Raw genomic sequence first — 25,633 nt, 5'->3', positions numbered from 1 at the left:
TGACAATTGTCAACAAGAGATTGCTTGAGAGGAGATGCAAGAAGCATTAAATGCTTGAGAAGACGTGAAGGTTACCTTAGGAGGTAAGGTTAAGGTTAGACTAGGGTCATCTATTGGATAAAGCTTTTATCCAAGGGGTAAACTCTTGTGCAAGGGTTAAGGAGATAACCAAGGGTAAAGCCATGAGTGCTTGATGAGACCCCTGGGTTAGATGAAGGTTGAGTTAGGCAAAAAGTCTCTAACCATGCCAAAAGGGTGAGTTAACCATTAATGGTTTGCAAGACTTTGAGGACAAATTTGTAAGAGTCCTTCCAAATTTGGGGGAACTCAACAAGTTAGCTTGTTGAAGACACAAAGCCTTTAATGGTTTTCAAAGACTTTGGAGACTTTGAGAAGTGACTTCTCTTTGCTTTATGGATTAGGCTGAATTACAATTGATTAGAAGAATCTAGAAGGGGTTTAGGAGACAAGTGGGAGATGTAGGATTTTGCAAGTGGGTGGGGGAAATATAATTTAATTAAAATAAAATTAATTTATTTCAATTGTGGTTGCAACTTGCATTTGTAGGATTTTGCAAGTGGGGGGATTTAATTAAATGTAAATTTAATTAAATGGCTTAGATAGAAGAAGGGTATATTAATTAAATCTTAATTTAATTAATAGGCGATTAGAAGAACATGGATATTAATTAAATCTTAATTTAATTAATTGGAAGAATTAAGAATAATTAAATGAATAAAATTCACTTAATTCATTGTGCAACTTTTAGGCGTCTATAATTATAATCAACTTCCTCTTGATATCTAAGAAGTATTAGAGATCAATAACGACACCAAGGTTTGAAGTATTATATACCATTCATTGTGAGAAATTGTGACATAAAACATATTGATATTCTAGCATCAATACCTAGCCTTTAAGTATTATTAAATTATATGCTTCAAGAAGTTTCCTACACATTGAAGGAGGAACTAAATTATTATATTTAATTATTGCAAATTTGATAATTTCTTAAAAATGTGGGTCTATCCTTTAAAGATGATGTCTGAAGCTTAAAGATATGATTCTCATATATATGATCTCAAGATGTACAAACCACCAATATTCCTTTAAACTCTATAAAACTCCAATGCAATGTTACTAGATTCATATTCTAAGGAACTAATTGTTACATTAAACTTGAGAAAAATATGATATCAAGAATCCCCAACAAAGTGATGTCGCTTAAGGCTAGGGCATAAATAGAAATATCATAGGTGTGCCTGTATGGAACATTAAACCATTATTGGTGCTTGCAATCCTGTACCTAAAAGAATAGTTATTAGATAATACATGCATAAGATGGAATTATATGTAGTGCATGCGGTCTATGTGATCTATTTGATGTAGTTGCTACAAATGCAATGGTATTCACAATTGGATTTGATGGATTTGGGTTTTAGAAATTCCATTTAATTGTTTCCCTATTGTGCTAAAAAAGAGTATAGAAACATAATAAATGCATTACCAAAGGCCATGAGTAGTCTAATGTCAAATACAAAATCAAACTTTTAAATCACATGCATGTTCATTTGCATAAAATAAAATTGCACAGACAAGGTGTAAAGCCATACTTTGATAAGGCTCAAATTGGGATATCGACACAAATCAATGCATAAAATATAATTATCAAATAATTAATAGTTGATTAATATAGTGGTTGGTGTGCATGCAAACACCATGGCATAAACATCATATGCAAATTGGGTGGCATTAAACCTCAAGTGATGTGAATTATGTTGCTTTAAAAAAAAGAATGAGTTGATATATCATTTATTATTTCTAAGGAAGGTTTCTTATAAGAATTCATTGCTCATGCAAGGGAAACTCCACATGTAGGTCTCTATGAGGGTTTTCTTGTAACTAAGATGAATTTAAGAGAGAGAGATACACACAAAATTATTATTGAGTCATCAAATGAATGCAAAAAAGAGGCTTTTTGCACAAAACTTGACTTGCATACCTTTTAAACCTACCAAATTTGGTGGTGCTATCATTACCAAGGGAGAACAAGATGAAAATACCTTGACCTTGATTGTTGCCTTTCTCCTCCTATTCTCCCTCAAACTCTGCTTCTTTATTCTTTTCTATACACATTTTCCTCATTCTCTTGATGCATGTTGATCACTCTAGCCCTTGTACTCTATGCAACAAGAAATGCATATATAAAAAACAAATATTTAAGAGTTAAAATACACACCAAAATAAGTGATTCTCGTAATGATTCCCCTTCTCCCAAAATAAATTTTTATAGTTTTCCTTTGCCAAATGGCATTCATACGAGTTGTACATTCCATGGATTCCTATTAGTTATTCAAGAAAGAACATAAATTACATAGTGTAAAGAGAATCACCTTTATGATAGGTGTTACATTTTAATTTAGAATTTGTTGTTGCTAATTGCATTTATATTTTCATCGATGTCAAAAAAGATTAGATTTAATGACTCTTGTTTATTGCATTTGAACCTTTGAATGTTCGTTGTCATAAGCTATGCAATTGATTGCAAGGATGGTTATAATGTTTGAGCTTTAGTTGAAGTTAGTTGGTCTTCAAACCACATATGGAATTTGACTCATACAAACTTATCATAGTTTGATTCATGATTTAAACAAATATCAATATACTATATATGATAACAAGCATTATTTGGATTTCTTTGAAAGAATTTGCAATATTAAACAATCATTCATTTCTTTAATGTAGATGAACATGAAACATGGATTCATGAATGTAAAACAAAGAAGGGAATTTTATCTTCCTTGTCGTACCATTAAAGCATCATAATGAAAATGATAATCATAGACATCATCAAGCCATTAAAAAATGCAAACATCATGTCATTCATAATGCAACTTTAAATGAGATTTTTCTTGTCATACCATTAAAGCAACACAATGAAAATGATAAGATCATAGACATCATCAAGCCATTAAAAAATGCAAACATCATGTCGTTCACAATGCAACTTTGAATGAGATTATGTGGTGTGTGAAATAGGCATCTACCATGACCATTCTTTACCAAGTGGCAAGATCACTTCTCCTCAACCATTTTCTCATCTTTGACTCATACTTGCACTCAGTCACACTTAGTCAATATGCTAGCTCTCAAAATCATAATCGAAGTATGCACATGATAAGGAATAATAATATCACAACTATTTTTAACATTTTATTCATAATCAAATAATTAGAGATAATTAATTAATATTAAAATATAATTTAGTTCTTTAATTAATCAGGCCAAATAGATGAGATGTGACACCACTAGAATAGTGTTAGGAAGCGATTTCTACACCTTTACTTCCTTTCATTTAAGACACTTGCCATTGTCCTAGTTAGTCCTATCTTACAACTTTGCCTATATAAGAAAGTGATTTGTACATTTGCATGCATATACACATTCATTGATCATATTGATCTAATATAATTTTGCATCCATCATTGCAAATTTATGCTCTTTCTTTCCTCTCTTGTGGAAGGGTATTTTGTTTTTGAAAGTGATCCCGAGAGCTTGAGTCCTTTAGTGACTTTAACATGAATAGTCTTGTTCTTTAATTAATCAAGGCAAATAGATAAAATGTGACACCACCAGATTGGTGTTAGGAAGCATTTTCTATACCTTTGCTTCCTTTCAATTAAGACACTTGCCATTGTCCTACTTAGTCCTAGCTCACAACTTTTCCTATATAAGAAAGGTCCCATTTGTACATCTGTACGCATATACACATTCATTGATCATATTGATCTAATATCATTTTGTATCCATCATTGCAATTTTATGTTCTTTCTTTCCTCTCTTATGGAAGGATATTTTGGTTTTGCAGGTGATCCCAAGAGCTTGAGTCCTTTAGTGACTTTAACTTGAGTACCTATAAGCTTTAACATAGTATCAGAGACTTAGATATGCAAATATCATCATCATATTTGAAAGTGATTTATGTATGAGCTTTTGTTAGGTTACAAATCTCGACAGATCTTGAAAAGTTTTGTATGCTCTTTTCTTGCATCCAAATATGACTTGGAGAGTTTAAAAAACTTGATAAAAATGTCATATTTTAGAGAGTTCCTCTTTGTGAATTTGTATTACAGGTTTATTTTGGAGCATTTTGGTATAAATATGAGCTCATCATTAAGGTCAGAATGTTCAATTTTTTTTTTTGCCTTTTATTTTGTTCAAATTGGACACGTGAGGCCAAATCTGCAAAGTTTGAAAGGTGGTTGTCAAAATTTGAAGATAACTACATTTTGAAAGCATTTTAGGTTAAAATAGACATTGCCCTCATGTTCAAAAAGGCCTAGGAATCTTAAGATTGAACTGAACACTAGGCTCTTAGAATTTTTTGGTAATACGATCACATGTACAATCAAATCATTATTACTTGCATAAATTATCACAAAAATGATAAAAATCGCATTAAAAATTCTATTATTTTTATTTTTTCAAAATAAATAAATTATAATGATCTATATGACATCCTTCATAAGTCGTGTGAAAAAGGGGGTTCCAACACCTTTTCTCCTAAACCAAAAGAGTTAAAACTCTATAATTGATAGCATTCAAAATTTGGTTAAAATTATATTTTCAACTTCTTCAATAATATGTTCTACTTACATTTAGAAAATTTAAAAGCTTTTTAAAATAATGAATTGGTATGCAATATGGAAGTACATCATCGGAAACAATAGGACGATTTGCATGAACATTGGGAATGGTAGCAGAAAAATCCTGGGCTGTTTTCGGAATAAGATGGATTGATAGTTGATACAGATCGAAGAAAGGAAATCACTTGTAACAAGATTACTGTTTCGCTACTCTAAAACAGTTTGAAAGTTTAATATTTACAGAAGCATATATATTCTCGTTTTAAAGCATGGTCTCTTGGGGAAACAGTTTGAAAGGCTAGCAAGTAGTGCGCAGGATGTTCGTTATTGGGTAAGTTAAGATTAAGATAGAAGTGGAGGGACACCAAGATCGTAGGTTGATTAATGGCGTCGATTTATCAAAACATTGGTCCAGGGCGCCGCCCTCCTCCTCCCCCTCCGCCTGGTCAGGGCTCGTACAGGCAGCCTCCGCCTCAGTATGGAGCGGCTCCCAATAACAACTTTGGAGGCTATGGATCTGCCCCCGCCCCTCCTCCTCTTCCTTACAACCCTATTCGCCCTAACAGTGGCTATGGATCTGCCCCTGCACCTGCCCCTCCTCCTCCTCCATCCCACATGATGCAGCCTTCGCCCTACGGAGTGCCCCCTCTCCAGCACCATGCGTTTCCTCCTCCTGGATCATCCGCCTATCCTCCACCTCCCCTTCCTCCGCCTCCTCTTCCTCCCCAGAATTCTCAGCCCCCTCCGCCGCCTCTGCCTCACCTTCAACACCAGCATCAGCATCAACATCAACAACATCAACATCCTCCTTATTACCCCAGTTCTCAATTCCCCCATTACGCACCCCCGCCTCCTTCTCAATCGCAGCCTCCGCCTTCCCACGACCGCCCGGCATCGCCCCCACCTCCGCCACCTCCTCCTCAGTCCCCTCCTCCACCACCCATTTTCCCTCTCCCTCCTCCTCCCTCCGCCTCCGCCTCTGCAAATTCTCATCTAATCAAGGAAAACCACAAGATTAATCAACCTTCTCCTTCACGCAGTGGATGGGGTGCTCTGCCTAAGCCCAGCATGACTCCTAAGCAAAGAGAGCCCCCCGCCAGTGCTGCAAAGCCTCCGCAGCAGCTGCCCACCAAGGTTGAGACCGAGGAAGAAAGGCACTTGCGCAAGAAAAGAGAACATGAACAGAGAAAGCAGCAGGAAAAAGAAAAGGAGAAGGAGAAGCAACGTCGCGAAAAAGAGTCTCAGGCTGCCCTTTTGCGGAAAACCCAGTTGGGATCTTCAGCTAAAGCTTTACCGCCACCACAATCAACACCTCAGGTAGCAGCAGGGTCAAGAGGAGTAGGAGACGCGAGGGTGGACAGAAAGCCTCAGTTTTTGACTGCTGACAAGATTGAGAATAGACTCAAGAAACCAACCACCTTCTTGTGTAAATTGAAGTAATTACTACTTATTAAATTCTGCGTGTCTTTGTTTTGTTATTGCCACCGTTGAAAATCACTTGTTTGACTTAAATTATTTAGAAATGTAGGATATAATTTCACTGTAGGTCCTTGCAGTAGGAACTTTTTAAAACTAAAGATTCATAAAATTGCATTATGGTGGCTCTTTGGGTGGTCGAAGCCTTAAGCAGAAGGTTCAGAGTAGAGTAGACACAAGAAGGAAACCGACGAAACCTAAACCACAATCTAGATTATACTCAATTTCAATATGGTTCTTAAATTCTCAATGACTTTAGAAGTAGTCTGTCTGAAGATGGTTTCACGCCAAATAAAATTCACTGCCTCTCTTGCAGGTAGGATTTATTTAAACTGTCAATGTCTAATTTATGAGAAAGAATAAAATGCATTGCACCAATAAAGGTTTCTCATTTTGCAGAAATAAATCTTAAAATATCTCTCCAGCCATGGAAAACCTCCAGACACCCATCTGCAGCATCCGCACACCTTCCTCCAGAGAAAATGGTTTCACCATTTTAAAATGTTTCCGTAGGTACAATTTTAATCTTGCATCGACCAACTGCACCCCATTTTACATCCTTGCTCAGAAGGTAATCATAGATATTAATTCTATGATATTGTTAAGATTTTACAAAACAGGCACTTAATATATAATAAATGGTGATGAATGCAAAATCTTTGTATACAGAGACAAGAATGATAAAGGCCGGCAGCTTTCTTGGGAAAAGGATTTTGATCAGCTTTGCTCAGTCAATGAGCAGTTTGAAAACTGTTGAGCAACTTAGATTAGCCTAGTCAAGGGCTTGAGTGGGCTTTGTTCAATGCTTTTGGAAGGCAGCAGTCCCATCAGCTCTCACAGAGAAAGATCCATTTTCTCTGGATGGAACCTTTGCTGATAGTTGTGCCTGCCCTAGTATGGATGTTGGACTGCTTGATTAGTAATATTAGCTTAGAATCCTACAGCTTGTCTTTAAAACATTGTTATTGTGGATCCCATCAAGGTTTTATGCCATATTTTGTAAGTGGAATTTGTAATCTAAGTTCGTGTAGTTCATTTTCTTGTTGATGGACTTAACACAAATTGATTTTTTTTCTTTTAGTGTGTGGTCCTTGACATTCTTTTTTATCTGTGTACATTTTTCAGCTATGGTTGCAAATTGTTGATATTGACTAGTGTCATGTATATAAAAAATGTCAGAATTACTGATTACAACTTCAAAGACTTGACTATGTTTTAATTTTCTTACCTTGTTAAATATATTTTGTAGTAGAATCTATAAAGTTGAACTAGGTCTTTCATTTTTATATTGAAACTTAGTACGGGCCTTAAATTTTTTCCTTAAGTTTGTGGTCCATGACATTCTTGTATATATTTATGCATTTATTGTCGTGCGTACTGCTTAGAGATCCTTAATTAAGGTTGTAGGCATACTTTTGCCATTCCTTCTGTTGTTCCTCTTTTTTTATTCTGTTCCACTCCCCTAAATTTCAATAACTACACGAGTTGGATCTCTCTGTACTTTTACTGTAGTCTCTCTTTACACAATTCTGTTCTTTTCAATTTTTTATTTTAATCATTACATGCAGAGGAATTTCCACACTGTAATTCATCCTACTCTGTTTTCTTGTTGGTTCTGGCCTCCTTGGTGGAGTTAGGGTATCATATATGGTGAAATGAATCTTGATCTATGGTTGGTTTGTTATTTGAGATAATTGTAAAAGGTATCTGATTTAGTAGTCATATCATATTTATGATCCATTTATTTTGTTGTTTTACAGGTTCAGAAATGAGCTCCCAGACCCAACAGCACAACCAAAATTATTATCCTTTAATACTAATAAAGATCAGTAAGTATTGTTTCTTCATTCTCTTCTACCCTTTGTCCAACACTTGTTGTATGGTGCAAACTAAAGCACTGCCATGGTTGATTTATTGAACAATGCAACATGGTCGAATTAATTATTTTTCAGCGAAATTGCATTCAAGTTTCAAGCATGGCATATATACATACAGATTGCAGGTTGTCTTTTGATTTCACATTCTACTTTGGTGTTCATCATGAATATATTGCAGATACACAAAATACACAATCACATCTTTAGAGAAAATGCACAAGCCAAAGTTATTTGTTGAACCGGACCTTGGGATCCCACTTGATCTCCTTGACATCAATGTATACAAGTAAGAAGCTTTTTCTGAAAACTATATTTAAATAGTCAAAACTTGATTCTTTTTTGGTCGCAGGATACTCTTGTTGAAATGTGCATTAAGAATTTAGTTTAATGGGTGCAGTCCTACAAGTGAGAAGCAACCTATAGCTCTAGAAGATGAGGAACTTTTGCGAGATGATGAGATGACAACACCGAACAGACAAGATGGTATTAGAAGAAAGGAAAGGCCGACTGATAAAGGTGTTGGTTGGCTTGTCAAAACACAATACATTTCTCCGATCAGCCTTGACGTTACTACCAAGCAGGTATTTTAATCTTGTCTTGCAATTGTGTTTTTTTTCAAGGATCTTCTTTCCACCTCATGGTGTTTCAAACTCAATACGAAGCTTGAATCGTGGGATTATTGTAATGTTTATCACATGAAAGAAATTCTATATTTAATTCTCATAGTTTGAAGGTATTGATTCAAATTAGAAGGCTCAAACAAAATTTGACCTTGAGATTCTTGAAATTTGTAGAATTTAACGATTAAACAAGCCAAGGAGTTGCGAGAAACAAGGGAAGGACGCAATCTCTTTTTGGAAAATCTTAACAACAGGCAAGTATCAATGAGATTGTGATGCTCTTAGACCTTTTGATACTATAATATTTTGAAAGCTTTGACATATTACAAAGAGGAACCTTTTTTGTCGTATTTGTTTTTGTTAAATGGGATAAGGAAAATGAAAGTGATGGAACATTTAATTATCTATTTTATTTTTCTTGTTTACAGAGATCAACAAATTGAGGCAATTGAAGAGTCGTTCAGGGTATCCAAATTACGCCCAGTTCACCAGACCAAAGTTGGTCTGGAGCCAATGGAAATCCTTCCTCTTCTTCCTGATTTGGATCGGTATGTACTGTATATCAATATTACCATAATTTAATAGTTTGTATAGCAAGTTTGATGTCATTTGTGGTAATTTTTTAATCAAAATATACCTGATTGAAACTTATATTGGTAGTTGGGAAGAACAACTTCTTCTTGCCACATTTGACGGTGAAGCAACAGCAGATACTGAAATGTTTAGCAAGTTGGAACCTTCTGTCCGTGATGAAATAGAGGCTCGGGTAATGTTTGATGAACTATTCATCACCTTTTCACATTTTCATAAATGGTTGCAGTGTTAGAGATTGCATATTAGTTTATATTCTTGGGAATATGGCATTTAAAATGTTAATATGATGTGATATGGGATGAGATAATGTCTTCTATAGATTGCCATTCATTTCGAGAAATCTATTACAGTTTTACCAGGACTATTATCACTTCTCATTCTAACATAATGGTTTCAATTGTTATTGGTTTTGCTAGAAGTATGGTTGCTTCTTGTTGCAGCCTTGGACTTTTCATAAGTTGAAATATTATAACCACCAGTGTCCTTTTTGTGAGAGTAACTTCCATTTTTGGGGATCGCTCAACATGATTTTATTCTACACCACTGGTTTGTCCTTTGCAGCCCTGAGTCCAGGTCTGGTTTGAACACAGTTCAGACTCCAACTCAATCCAGTTGGGGGTTCTGGCAGATGGCATTTTTTGACTGTGTATTCATTCCAGATGAACCTGTGTGAATCTGTCAAGAACCTGTGCATTTTTTTAATTTTTCTGTGTGAATCTGTCAAAGATCTGTGCCCACTTTTTGTTTTAAATTTTTTTTAACTCAATGACTGTAAGAAATCCCATGCCCGAAATGGAAGACTGCTAGGCATGATTTCTTACTTGTTGCTTTGTTTTTGCCTCCTTCACCCTCCTCATCACACATATTTATTTGAATTGCCAGCACCAATAGACATGGACTACCTGCACACAATTATGATGGACTTATTCACATGATTATGATATAATATATACTAACTTTGCACACCCTTAGGGCAAATATGAATTCACCAATATTTCTAGACACATGGCTCAATCAGTGACATGATTCTAATAGAGACATAAAAGAAGAATACGACTTATATGATGGTAACCTAGGACACAAAATGAAACGAAGGCATTATAGTACAAAGGATGGGATTACAAAAACAAGCACTCTGCATAATACAAAATTCTTTGGCATACAATGGCCGACAATTTGCCATATTCTTATACGCTACCAAATATAAACTTTATTTATTTAGTTTATATACCATGGCAGATGTGTGGAGATTAGGATGGTCAAATATAAACTTTATTTAGTTATTCGATTAGTGTTACCTGAGTTGCTGAATTGGCACATATACAGGCCGATTTTGAGTAAGAAACGTCTTGGAATTGGATCCTGATTTGAATCACCTATGGAATTAATATGTGGCAAAGATCTGTGCCCACCAGATTCAACTAGAGGTTGAATTTGTATCACCTGAAACATTTCCAACTTTCATGTGGCAAATCTGACTGACTCCAGGTGGTGATTCCTGAGTGTTTTGAACCGCAGTTACAGTTTTCTAAGGATTTTTTTTGACCTTTTTGCCGTGTAAAAGATCTAAACCTCATTGTTTTGTTGTGACTTTTATCCACCACGAGGAAAAGACAATGAACAGTGACATGATTAGAAGGTTTAGGGCATTTTTTATTTCATTTCTTTGGCGGATTTCCTTCATGGACCTGTTTGCTGCCGTTCCTTCATAGAATGATTTTTTTTGATAACTTTTCCTTTCATTTTTCCTTTTTCTGTCATCTCTTTTATTTTTCTCTTTGTTTGATTTATCTTTTTTGATTTTTTTGATTTTGGGATTTCAAATTTTGATTTATTTAAATAAGTAATTGTTTGTTTATTTAAATAGTTAATATATGTTGCCTATTTATTAAATAAATATACTCATAATATTTATAAAAATGAATATTTATTATGACGTTTAAGTTTGACAAGTTTATATAGAATTAGGTTTTGATTTTGTAATATTTGTGGTAATTTGTTTAGCATATGAATGATATTTGGTTTACTGAACTTTAACCTGAACCTGAACCAGTACCCCGATTGGTAACTTAGATTTAATTTGTTAAGGTTATGGATTTTTTTTTTGGATTAGTAGTAAAGTCTATTGGAACAAAAAGGTTTAAAAACCCAAAACGGAGATACAAAAGAATAATACACTTTGATACACTTTGATGGGTCACTCAAATAGAAAAACATTTCATTTGTCTTTCTTATTGGGTGTAGGTTTTGTTTATACCAATTTAAAAAAATAAAAATGCATGAATGAAGTTTTTTAAAATTAAATTTAGGAAGATTTCCGTCAATTTTTTTAAAAATCAAATCACATAGTATCTAGCATGGTTGGAAATCAAGGTTTTCTGGGCACATGTGGGTACATTATTCAATGTGTATCCGGGCTATATTGGATACGTATTTGTTTCGGATACGGGGATATGCGTGCCCAAGGAGGGACAAAGGAGTTTCCGGCTACTCTGTTTGCCAGTTTTCTTGACCAAACCGTATTTTTTTGTGTTTGTTATCATTTTTGTCTTCAGCAATTAGCATCTTAGTGGTGTGAAATGTTTGTAGAGTGATTAAAAGATTTACCAATGATTGGTTAAAATCCATAAAAATATGAAAATCTTCATGCACCATAAGGCCTCAAAGCCCTTATTTTGACCCTGATGGTTGGGACTCTGCCTCTTGATCCCATCTTGTGTCATGCTAGGGAATGTACCTGGGGTGCCATCACTTAATCCTACTGGGGGCTTCTGTCCTCAATTTCTCACTGGGGGCTTCTGCCCACAAATCTGTGCTCCGGGTTTGACAATTGTTTGTGCGGGATGAAAAAACAGAGCTTTTTCTCTTTATTTGGCTTGAAATAATAAAACAGTGTTTTTTGGTTATTTGTATGAATTATCTAGCCATATTAGTCTCCTGATTGAAATCCAACTGACTTAATTCCGTTCGTAGTTTTGGTTTGTTAAGCAATTCTGACACTGAGTTATGACACTATGATCAAAAGAGAGATATGTGTTCTCTAAATTCATTTTTTATGCGTCTCAGGCATTATTAAAGTTTGTTTTGTGTTTATATGTAATTTTTCTATATGCTATGTCCAGAGTCTGAATCAAAATTTTGGGTTACTGAGTTTTTGCTGAATTTGAATTTTTGATTTCTGGAGTCAAGAATCCATGATATGACTAAACCTTTAACCTGACCCTTAGCATCCACTAACCTACACTTATTACTCCAAATTGATCTGCCATATCTTTCCAGCTGGCTTCTTCTTGCCCTAGTTACCTTAGAATGGTTGTATTTCTTGCTCTATTATTGATTTCAATAGCCTTTTCTTGGAAGGGGCATGCATTCCTTTGATATTCCATGATATTATCTTCATGAATTGCATTTGCATTTTGTCTTTCTGAGTACTTCCATCAATGGAGATTATGACCTACTGGCCATCTAGCATAGTTTTCTTCGTAATTTTGATTGCTTTGGCCAGTTTAAGGTACTTTTTCCAGTGGTTGACTTAACTATGGGCTGTTCTTTTCATTGCTTATTCAAATTTTCTACCTTTTCACTCTTCCTCAAACCCTCTTATCTTTTTCAGATCTATTGTGGTCTCTGTGCCTTTAAGAAATAATGTGAGCCTCATTCATCATGACCTCCTTAGACACCTTTCCCTCCTATGTTTGCTCTAGTATGCCTTAAGTATTCTTCTTGAAATCACAACCTTCTATTCTTTTCTTTTCCTTTGAGGCCACTAACCCTTGCAAGATTCTTTTCTGTTCATCACTGCTGATTTTCTGCTTCCTTTCTTATGTGATATACCTACTTTCCTCCACATGGTATTGTCTGTATTCTTCTTCGAAGTCTTCTGGCAACCTTCCTCATCTGTCCTAGAGAGCACAATTGGCTGGGCAAAAATCTTTTGTTGCATTGTGAGTGCACATTCACTTGCAAAATGGCCATACTTTTGAGAGGCTCTGCATCTAAATAGACTGGATTCATAGTCAGTTGCCTTTCTCCATTCACATCCAACTCAATACACATCCTTGCATGGTTAGCAGCTCTTCGTGAAATTGGTTTTGGAACACACAAATATGCTCATAAAATTCCCTAGAGAATGAAAAATATAATCTGATCATAGTTCATTTGGTAAGGGTTACATATATATCCAGACGAGCTCTTGAATGTTTTCTTCCATCATGGGTTTATTTCCAATATGTCATTTTTCTCGTAAATAGGTTCACATTTTGGAAAAAATGTCCTTGAAAGATTTGTTCCTTGTCCAACTCATCAGCAAAGGTGGCTTTGAAATATCCTCCAGTTCTTTCTTGTCTACTCATTCAAGTCATCAATAGACATTTGAACTCTACAAAAGCTATAGATAAGACATTCAGAGAGGAGTGTATAAATATTATTCTCAAGGTTTTTGATGTCAAGCTCCTTAATTGTGCAGGCTTCCTTTGCTGTGCAAATCTCCCCAAGTATCACCAACCTTTCTTCAGTCTTAAGGGAGAGCACTGTTGCCCGGCCACTGTATTTGCTGTACGAATCGCCTTTTGGACCACTTACAAGTTACCATCTTGCATAATTCCTCTGTTTAAATTCAACCTAGAGGAATCTAGGTGCTTCTTTCTCTTTCTTGCATTTTCACCAAAAAACATCTCTAAACCCTTCCACAAAAAAAACTCACGCTACGAAGAGAAATCAAAAGCATAATCTACTCTTCTCAGCTCAGTTTACCATGCACCAAATCCTGGCAGAGCTCCCTTACCTTATTTACAAGATACTAAAAAATATGCATTTCTATGGCTGTTTTTTCTTAATCATTTTTGGCATTATTTTCTCAAGACCATCCTTGTTAAATTCGTCTTTTCCTCTCTTACATACGAACACACAATCATGGCAACAACATTGCATTGTTATCTAATTAGTGAAACATTGATTGTTTTTTAGTGATATCCCATATTTTGGAGTTATATTGTATATTCTAATCTTAAAATGTTTTTTAGAAGAAGATGAAGGCTTCTCTTTTTTAAACTCAAAATGGCTTAGATGTTTCACATGATGTTATTACAGCCAGATAATTTTTTTTACTTTGTTCTTATCTGAATGCAGGCTATAATGAAGAGCTTTGTTAATTCTGGCACAAATTCAACAAAAAAAGATACATTTTTGGCATACATGGTCCCTGGAGTGGAGGAGGCATGTGAAAGAGTTCATGATAAATGCATACTTCTGATATTCCCAAGCATTTTGTTTCTATTTCATGGATTGCATGCTAACAACTTTCATATTAAATGGCAGCTCATGAAAGATATGTATGATGAGGATGATGAAGAGATGTCCTACACCTGGTTGAGGGAGTACCATTGGGATGTACGTATCAGTTACAATTGAATGACATGGGAGTTACTTTTGTTTATTCCGATTTTTCTTTTCATAAGCGGGGACATTAATAAAAGATCTTAAAAAATTTAACATTAAAAATATTTGAAAGTTTTACAAGTTTCCACTGCCATACAACATAAAATTTATATCCTTTTAGAACTACTGATAAGTTGTAATGTAATGTCCCCTTTTGTAAATTTTTTGTTATTTTCTGATTTTTCCGAGGAAGGAACAGCAAACTGGAAAGGAAATAAAATTGCTGATAAGTACTGTAGATAAGTGAAAGTTATTATATTAAACCCTCAACTTCGTTAGAAAGAAAATATGAAACCCTAATGCACTGAAATTGATCAAATCTGTATGTTACATTTGATAACATATGGTTGGAAAAGCATTGCATCAGTACATAACATTGCAGTAAAAGCTAGATCTAATATGTGATCAATTGTACAATTACAGTGTGGACACAAATTCTCTGGAAACAATATTTTTGAGCTTGCAATTGTCAAATCTTCTAACAAAAATGCAGATATCGAACCAACTTATGCAAATCTGAGTTATACCAACCAAAGGATCGAATAAGGCACTGATTTCTGATTAGGACAGCTTTTTGAATTCTGTGATAGCGCAGCATGGACTGCTGTACAGTTCTAACACCTCCAGAAAATATCATGAGAACCCTCCAAATAGGACAGTAAACAATAAATGAGAGGTGTTCAGCTCGGAAATGATGGCAGGTGGTACTCTTGAGGATGGCAGATTGCAGTCATTAGGATGTCCAAAAACCCTCTGACAGACAGTGCCACACCAATATGCACATGAAAATGTGCCTAATGGTGATTGAAGCCTTCACAAAATCTCTTACTCTGCAGTTTGCTCGCAAATTGGATGATGTCAGCAATAAATAGGAAGGTACAACACCTCCAAAGTCTCCTCTCAAAATGGTACAGATCTGCCCTAGGGCAGGCACTCCAAGAAAACGTGTCAAAATCAGCAATAAAATATACAGAAACAACATATATATCAGCAACCTTGGGCTTGGTGTAAATAATGTTGACAATCTCCTCCACAAAATGTTGCTCCAGATCTAGCCTAAAATGGTGATGAACAGTAGCAATAAATTCTGAAGATCCAACATAAAACTCTCCAAATGCCAATTGGCACATTTGCATTAAAATTCCAAGTCAGGACACCATGCAACCCGTATGGAATTGCCTTTAGAACAATTTTTTTCTAGAGTATTTGAAAATGCTTTTTAATATTTGTGTTCAGAAACACTGTTTAATTTATTAAAATAATATTATTTAAGTTGCCCTAAAAATAATTGTGATGGGGCCTAACTCAAAAAGCATTAAAATTCATTTTCCTCACAAATTCTCTAGCCTATAGGAAATGGGGATAGAGGTCTTCTCCATGATGCTAATTCGAAAAAGGGAACACTAATGGAGATCAATGCAATTGCATTCTTTTTTTAATGTAATTGTCAAACATTTTTCTCTAATTGCTGAGGCTCCCTCTAAAATGCTTGTAAATTTTAACTAGCATTACTTTTATAACATGGTGTTGAACACACCAGATGCTGAGAGGGGTGGGGTGGGTGAATCAGCATAAACTAAATTCTGAAACTCAATAACATAATTAACCACTTAAATCCATTTATCCACAACACGAAGAATTAAACAACAGCAACATAAGAACTCACATAGGAACACTGAGATTTATACGTGGAATACCCGAATAGGGAAAAACCACAGTGGGAGTCAACCGACAAGATAATCCACTATATATGAAATGATTACAAAGATAGAGTTAACTGCTCTGAACTTGCTATCCAAGGCTAACTGCTCATGGAGCAAGATACAAAAAAGACTTGCAAACCTGAAGCTAACTGCACTCAGGGCAAGATACAAAATTGCAATATTAGAAAAAGAACTGTTTCAATAGAGGCATCTCAGAATGTATATTACAGTCATTGTTAAAGCACAAAACTCTGCTCTTACTGAATATTCAAACCATCGGACCTTGTGAATCACTACATCTATATCCATCGCAACAAAACAACTGACTGACTACCTTGAATCACACCCTTACTGATCTTTGCTGCTTTACCATTCGCTTATCAAAATTACTCGCATCTTTCTACACCAATATCTCATACACAACCAGTTTGCATCTTATTCACATCTCTCTTTTTCACACACCTACTCAATAAATAATCATATATATATATCAAATTAGAACAAAAACATCCTTGCCAAGGTCGGCCAAAAGAAGGATTGAAACGTATACACTTTTCCGACCAAGATATACAACCAGACCAAAAAGAAAAGTGCAAAATATAAGTTAGACCAATAACAACATCGAACGTGCAGTATTGGACCAAAAGAACACTTCCCGCGGAATCAACGGAACACATATACAGTATATCTAATTTTGACAATGCAATCTAAAGCTTGCACCAAATATCTCTCTACTCAAAGAAAAGAGTCTGGACCAAAACAAATAATATCCGGACCATCCAAAACATGCTTTGAACAGAATTCATCATTAAGAACACGTTGACACTATTCCAACGCAACTTACCAAAACATAGAACTACCAAACACTCTCCGGTCTAAGAACCATAACAGCTCAATAGCTTCTCAACACTGAACTCAATCTACCAGATGTCCAGACTAGAACATATCCGGACCACTTTCGACCACTCTGTTTGACATCAATGACAATAAAGACACATATCTGCAACAATCTCCCCGTTTGTCACTGATGGCAAACAAAAAAAATGTTTACCAAACGAAATGTCTTTAAAAACCACTTAACAACAATAATAGCCAACAACTCCCCCTAACAACAATATCTCATGAAACATGAAGCAGATGAAATATAAACATTTGTCAGCAAACTTTCTCCCCCTTTGTCATCGAGGACAAAGGCCACAAATCAATAAGCATAGAAATCATTCAAAGTCACCTGGCCAGATATCCTTGAACTGCGTCTTCAATTTAATCACCAAGGCTTTCCAAGCACGAGTAGAAGCATCCAAAATTCTACTTTGACATTCACAATTAACACATTTACTCTCAACCTAATCAAACGAATTTATGCTCTTAGCTCCTTTCTCCACACTTTCAGCATCAATCAACTACTTCAAATAAGTGGACAGTTTCAATTCAACATCGGCTTTCAACTCTGCAAACATTTTGATGAACTCATCTCTTTGACTTTTCCTTAGGGCTAATTGATTAGGCAATTCATGTGCTTTGTCCCTTTCTTTACCATAAATATTTTTTAACACTTTATATTCTTTTCCCATATCAATCAATTAAGACTCAATTTGATCAATTTTACCTTTAAATTTCTGTGTGGCAGCCGGCCACTTCAAGTAGTATTTGTACAATTTTTCAACTTCACCAATCGATTTCCTGAAATTCAGCAAATTAAGAATTAACACATGATGTGCCTTCCTGCACTTAACAATCATCATTTTTTGCACATTTACTTCGGTAAATTCTTCATCAACATCTTCCTCAACGATTCTTTCAACAAGCACTTCAACAAGTTCCTCCGGAAGACAATTTGTAATATCAGTTGCAACCAAATTGTTCTACACTAAATACTTTATAAGCCTTTTCAATTACATCCCGCTCATACAACACATGATCATGATAAGAATCACCAACTAACTTCATACCGCCAAGCATCTCTATCATCTCCAATACCTTTTCTTCTATCAGCTCTTCATCATCAAACTTTTCTTTGGAAACTTGCTACTCTTCTCTTTGCTCATTCTAAACTAACTCATGCTCTACTTTTGTCTTTTCTTCCTCAACATCGCTGTCAATAACCATCGACACAATTTCCTTCTTCTTCGGAACTTCTTTTTCCCTTATCTGAACCTTAGAGCTAGAGGCGGACACATCTTCGGAAGATCTTCTAGACTTCTTCATCGGTACCCGCATTCTGGACCTTCCAATAATCTCATCCCTTGTGCCAAATCTCTGCATTTGGATCTTTAGGCATCATCAAAATTTTCTTAGCCAACTTCATGTATTCATCTTCTGAAACCTCATAAGGTAAAGGAGTTACCCAAGATACTTTCGGAACCATAGCTTCTAAAAAGTATTTATCTTTATTAACTAAAACACAATGTCATTTCTATACCAGTCCAAAACCTTAGGAGGAATCCGATCCCTCAAAACTGGAACACTTCTAAGCTTCTCAAAGAAAATCTTGCGCATATTTGAACAATCATCCAAACCATCTAGATATCCTTTAATCTGGGACCCAATAGTTGTATCATTTCTCCAAGCAATATCTTCAACTCCAGGCTATGCATGCATAAAGTATAAAACTAAGCAGACAATCAAAGAACCATACCAAAACGGATACATATCACTCTTCGTCTTCTCCAGATTGTTGAATAATTGTCGTCACAAAATCTCACATAGATCATAATCAACATTCTCTCGAACCATTCTGTATGCCAAATGAACACCAGTAGACGCACAAGAACCCTCTCTATTCCTGTAATAAACTTTGTATGGAATTCCCATTGTAGCATATCTAATGTCTATATCTCTGATAGTGTCAATTCTCAGTGCTCTTCCATTTGATACAACACCGGTTAGACAATTTACCTCAACAGTTTTAATGGACTTCAGCATCAACACTTCATCGGTTGCACATAACCCTATCATAGCCTGCAATGCTTCTTTCGTAATTAAGTACGGTTTATCAAGACATAAATACTCACCATGAATTTTGCTCAGAACAATCCTAACAATCTCTTCGTCTTCAATCATTGGAATCTATTCCATGTATCCAAACTCTTGCGACTTAGGGCATCAAATTCATTCTTCAACCTTTGCGAATTATCATCCTGATTGCTCTTCCTGAAAGCCCTAATCTTTTTATGATCATACTCTTCCAAAGCAACATGAATATATTGACAAACATCTTATAGATAACTCGATCATTGATTCTAGAAAAAGCTCCAACAAGATCTATTTCCGATGGAATAAAAGGCTTCAATTCATACACAGGTCTATGTTCATTGTTGAAACTTACAATTTTCACCATAAGGCCAAATTTTTGTTTTGCAAATTTCTTTCTCACACTTATGCTCGAATTCAATGTCCTTCGTTCTCTTCAATGCTCAAATGATCATAATCGCCAAATAAATACTCACAAATTAGGTCTTCAAAAAATTGATACACTGTTTGGCGAACCTCTGAAAATTGCTTTCGGACCACAAGATAAACTCTAAACCTCCGGAAAAAATTATCACTCATATTTGCCATACTGATAAGAATCCCATCATCAACTCGAGAGGGGTCGAAAAGATATTTTTATTGATGCTCCCCCTCAGACCTTGTTGTCTGAGTCAATTACTGGGAGAAGGAACTGCATCCATAGTGGATGCCGAACCACCTTCAATACTTCCTACGGTCCTCTCTTCTGATTTCCTTACCCTTACAGCCTTACCTTTTCCTTTAGAGCCTACTCCATTCTTCGGACGAGCATTTCTTCCTTTACCACTTTTACAAAACTTTGCAATATGCCCAATAGCATTACATTTATAACATACTGGACCATTCTGCATCATATTTCCAATCACATTTCTTTTGAAATTCTTATTCCTGCACTCAATAACTTCATTCCCTAATTTTTTGCAGACATAACAATATCCATTGAAAGATATGACATTTCTGATCACCTTCATTCGGCTTCTACACTAACTAGCCTTGTGTCCAAACTTATTGCAAAAATGACAATTTCCATTAAAAGAGTGATTCTTTATCTGATTTTTGCACTCACTTGCTGTGTGTCCTATCTGATTGCATGGAATTTTTTATCTTTTAAAAGATAAATACTTGGAAGAAACTGGAGGAGGTCTCCGGTCCATCACAAACTTCTGGAAATTTTGATTAGGCGTGAAAGTCTTCTTATCCTCAGCAGCATTCTTCAATCCTTTATCCTTTCCTTCATTGTCCTTTGAACATTCACTAATCTTTCCACAATTTCGAAATTGCAAGACGGATTCCCAAATCTCTTTTCCACCTTTCAGACTTAACCCATTACCAATCTGATCTCTAGCATCTTTAAGTTCCTTTTTCAGATTTGACACTTCCTCTTCAAGTTTCAAGCATTCCTTAGACTACTCATCAAGCTTTGTTTCATAATCATCAATAGCTCTCTTTCCTTTATCAACTAAACCCTTTAAAAAAGTAATCTTCTCAACAACCTTCTTGTACTTGTCTCTACAATCATCCAGATCAGCCAATGCAGCTCTCAATTCTCATTCCATATCGACAACTCCTTCGATATCATTCCAATCGCTTTGATCTAAAGCACTCATATCATTCAGCTCTTCTTCAAACATAGTGTTCAAGACTCTGGATCTACCTCAAGCGGTTAAGCTTACTCAAGAGGAACCACGCTCTGATACCAATTGTTGAACACAGCGGACGCTGAGATGGGGGGTGAATCAACATAAACTAAATTCCGAAACTCAATAACATAATTAACCACTTAAATCCATTTAACCACAACATGAAGAATTAAACAACAACAACATAAGCACTCATACAGGAACACCGAGATTTATATGTGGAAAAGCCGAACAGGGAAAAACCACGGTGGGAGCCAACCCGCAAGATAATCCACTATATATGAAATGATTACAAAGATAGAGCTAACTTGTCCGGACTTGCTATCCAAGGCTAACTGCTCATGGAGCAAGATACAAAAGAGACTTGCAAACCTGAAGCTAACTGCACTCAGGGCAAGATTATAGTCACTGTTGAAGCACAAAACTCCGCTCTTATCGAAATATTTGAACCACCGGACCTTCTGAATCACTGCATCTATATCCACTACAACAAAACAACTGATTGACTACCTTGCATCACACCCTTACCGATCTTTGCTGCTTTACCATTCGCATATCAAAATTACTCACATCTTTCTACACCAATATATCATACACAACCAGTTCGCATCTTATTCACATCTCTCTCTTTTTCACACACCAACTCAACAAATCATCATATATATATATCAATCCGGAACAAAAACATCCTTGCCAAGGTCGGCCAAAAGAAGGATTGAAATGTATACACTTTTCCGACCAAGATATATGACTGAACCAATAAGAAAAACGCAAAATACAAGCCGGACCAAGAACAACATCCAACGCCTAGTACTGGACCAAAAAAACACTTCCCGCGGAATCACGGGAATGCATATATAGTATATCCAATTCTGATAATGTGATCCAAAGCTTGCACCAAATATATCTCTGCTCAAAGAAAAGAGTCTGGACCAAAACAAATAATACCCAGACCATCGAAAACATGCTTCTAACAAAATTCATCATTAAGAACATGCTGACACTATTCCAATGCAACTTACCAAAACATAGAACTACCAAACACTCTCCAGTCTAAGAATCATAACAGCTCAACAGCTTCTCAACACTGAGCTCAATCCACCAGATGTCCAGACCAGAATATATCCGGACCACTCTTGACCACTCTGTTTGACATCATTGACAATAAAGACACATATCTGCAGCACACGGACAAGAGGTCCAAATGTTATGCTACAATAGTAGTAAATAAAGTCTTAGGATAACTTCATATGATTACAAGTTACAACCATTGAACAACTTCACTTGATCCACTTATTCAGACTGTTACGTCCTTGCTTCATGGATGATTGGGCAGAGCTTTAATTTCATGCTGTACCCTCTTGATTATAGCTCACAACTATTATAGGTCTACTGCAATTTTGGCAAGAGCTCCAAGTTCTTGAAGTTTATTGTAGGTGACAATTTAACTGCTAAAATATATATGCTTTTCTACGACTTATCAATGTCCCAGCTTGTGCAGTCTCTTGAAATCTTACTGCACTCTTGTTCCTCATGAACTTATTCAATGCTCATTGAAACCTGCCCATATCTGCATAAACCGATAACTCACTTGACAGTCATTGTAGCAGGCCTGCTTGTAAAGCTTGGTAGTTTAGTTTATCTACTACAGCCATTCCTCATACATTTGAAGGAACAGTGATTTGGTTGTTCAGTTCATTTTAATTGAATATTGAGGGTCATGAGATACTTCTAAACTGTGGCATGTTTTTTTGCAGGTGCGTCCGGATGATGTGAACAATGCAGCAACATATATTATAACACTAGGCGAGGATGCTGCTACATATATGGTGATGCTTTTCTCTTTGTTATTGTTTTGATTTGAAGATGCACAAGTGGTGCTTGCATGGACTTAAATAGATTTGATTTGAATGCAGCCCCTTCAGACAAGGCTTTCCCTACAGAAAAGAAGGGCGAAGGAGGGGAGATCCAATGATGACATTGAAAATCCATATCCTGTACCTTCAAGGGTGACTGTAAGAAATAGGTCCCATACACACAAGGAGGAAGAACATAGAAGTTCTGGGAGAGCAAGGTTGATGGAGGTAATGATATCTTTGTTTGTTGGAAATTCATTTGCTTCTAGAGACATAGAAGTCTTCTAGGTTGAAGACGGAAATATTTGCAACTCATTTTGTGGTTATCTTCTGTGGCTTTCCTTATTCAATGGCAAAAAAATTCTATCTTCTGAGTAGTGTTATTTATTTAGAATTCATGATGAATGTTTGAATCCTCCAATTGCTAAGCATGCCATTTGGCATTTCAACTGTAATGGGTAATAAATTATTATCAAGGTTAGTTGAGCTGGGGTTTTTTAAAGGTATGGGAGTGTAGCACTCATTGAGGACCCCTTAATTTTGGTGTGTGCAGAGTATACAAAAATTCTTTGTATATTTTGACGAAGTATTAAAAAGATCATTAAATCAATGGTGGAAATGTGCACCATTGCAATTATTTATTAGATTCATCTATTTTAAGGCTGGGACATGCCTCTGGTAACTATGGTGATAATTTATGGGTTTAATAATTCCACAAGAGTTTGGGCAAGACTTCTCTGGGGCCATTATGCTGGCTTAGCTGCAAATAGTTTATGCTGTGTACTTTAATCTGATAATAATTTAATCTCTTTTAACAAGCAGGAATTAGTAATCATTGTACTTCGATGTTTGTATAAATCAGGAAATTTTTTAAATAACCAATGATAGAAGAATTGAGAAACATTTTACCAGGACAATCATTTTTAGAAAAATAAATTTCTCTGTTGTCTACTACCCTTTTCTTCAGCATTAACAATTTCCAAGTGATATTATTCAAAAACATTTGCTGAAACTTCAGAACACTATTTAATGTAGGCAGTGCATAACAATTTGCATCAACAATTTCCAAGTGATATTATTCAAAAACATTTGCTGAAACTTCACAACACTATTTAATGTAGGCAACGCATAACAATTTGCATGAATATTTAGCTACAGTATATTAGTTCAGTTTATGAATTTTCAGTTTTGGTAGGTTTGGAATCCATCTTACCACCATGCACTTTACAAAACAAATGCACTAGCAGGAAGAAAGTTAATTAGTCCAAACACATACATCTTTTGAATAAAAATTGATCCTCTGTAAAGACACGTACTTAATATCTAATTACTTGTATTGCTAAAGGTCAGATTTCTTATATGCCTATAATGTTATAAGAAGTGAATGCTATTGGTATACTGAATTCAATATGCTGTATTTAGACCTCTTTTTAAACTCTTTTGTCTTTTCCAGGGTCATGGAAGTTTTACTGGTTCAAAGCGCAGGTCACCGGATGAAGACATTCATCGATCTAGGCATAAAATTGGACGAACTGAAATAGTTGATCCTAATCTAAGCCCAGAGGAAGATATGTCTGAATAAGTTTGCACTCAAGATGAAGCTAAGTGTTTTTAATTTTTATACAGGAAAGAGTACCAAAGAAAACAGATCAAATGTTTTTTCTATGGGGTACTTGTATATGTGTGTAAGTCTATCCGCTTCTTACAAACATCACACGTGGGGAATGTGATGTTGTCCCATAGAGTAGTTTTGTAGTCATTAATAGATTGCATCTGTGAAAATTCAAAAATTATGAGATTAGCTACACCTCTAACAAACTGTATTTGTAGCTAGCACTGGTTCCTTATCCTGTGCTTCGGGCATTTCAGAAACGTGTCGTTTCTAACATCGAAAGCAAATATTTGTCCAATGCATTTCAGAGGCCTATATATTGGTATATCCTCTGTGGCTGTCAGAATCTAGCTTGAAAAATATGAGTGTAGATTCAGAGATTATGTAATGGGCAAGAATTTATTGAGATGCCAAATTTTACTCATCTATTGTTTATTTTAGCAATTTTTTATGTTATATGGACCAATAAAGTTTTATATAAGTATTTAACCAAGGGATTGTATTTTTTGATTCACGTAGTAAAATTGTCAAAAAAAATTGAATCAGCTGATTTTTTTAAATATCCTAAAGTCTCTTCCAAATCAGTTATGGATGGGGTTTTACCCTGACTATCTCACATCAAGCAGAGCATGAATTTGATCAATTAAAAATTTGCTTTAAATATGGACTGGTCTGATATAGGAACATTGGAATCATTCCATGATAACCGTGAATACAAAAATTAAACGTGTGCGAGGGTATCAGATATGTGTCAAGAATTTTTGAAGTTTCAAAATCTCGGTGAGCCTTTTTTTAAAATAATTTTTCAAAATTTAAGTTTGAAGATTATATTATGTCAATTTCCTTATTATTTTGGGTTAATTTTGACAATTTTCAATGAAAAAATATTGTTACGGAGAAACTGAGGTAAGTTTTCCTTTCTGAATGGATGATACTCTTGTCAAAAAAAGCAAACAAAAACAACAATAGGAAAATAACAGCTGCTGCTAGCGAATTGTCCTTACCTGTTGAAGCCTGAGATGTTAAAATTTAATAGCTTATACATTTGTAAGATCCTGAAGCTTATCCATAACCACCAGGTGTAGATTATCCAGGGGCATAGGTAACAGAATAGGTAGAAATGGTGGAGGCGCCAATTGCAGAGTTCCTAATAGCGGGGGC

At 35.5% G+C, this 25,633-nt stretch overlaps 1 protein-coding gene across 1 annotated transcript; it reads left to right on the top strand.

Annotated features, from left to right (window-relative positions):
* The first annotated feature begins 4,698 nt into the window (after positions 1-4,698).
* Positions 4,699-24,896, top strand: LOC131047913 (protein PAF1 homolog). The gene is made up of 12 exons (XM_057981731.2): positions 4,699-6,082; positions 7,883-7,951; positions 8,178-8,285; positions 8,397-8,580; positions 8,794-8,873; positions 9,048-9,167; positions 9,280-9,385; positions 14,341-14,427; positions 14,530-14,601; positions 22,762-22,833; positions 22,921-23,088; positions 24,314-24,896. Exons 1-12 carry the CDS (start codon positions 5,031-5,033, stop codon positions 24,440-24,442), a joined length of 2,247 nt encoding a protein of 748 aa, XP_057837714.1. The 5' UTR covers positions 4,699-5,030; the 3' UTR covers positions 24,443-24,896.
* The last annotated feature ends 737 nt before the right edge of the window (positions 24,897-25,633 follow it).

The sequence above is a fragment of the Cryptomeria japonica genome, chromosome 3, assembly GCF_030272615.1.
Source record: "Cryptomeria japonica chromosome 3, Sugi_1.0, whole genome shotgun sequence".
NCBI lineage: Eukaryota > Viridiplantae > Streptophyta > Pinopsida > Cupressales > Cupressaceae > Cryptomeria > Cryptomeria japonica.
This window is presented reverse-complemented; position numbering and strand designations above follow the sequence as displayed.

Excerpts from the sequence above, each read along its gene's own strand:
- LOC131047913 (XM_057981731.2), top strand. The coding sequence starts at position 5,031 with ATGGCGTCGATTTATCAAAACATTGGTCCAGGGCGCCGCCCTCCTCCT. Across the intron at positions 8,286-8,396 it reads CTTGACATCAATGTATACAA|TCCTACAAGTGAGAAGCAAC; the intron begins GTAAGAAGCTTT and ends TAATGGGTGCAG. Across the intron at positions 22,834-22,920 it reads AGGATGCTGCTACATATATG|CCCCTTCAGACAAGGCTTTC; the intron begins GTGATGCTTTTC and ends ATTTGAATGCAG.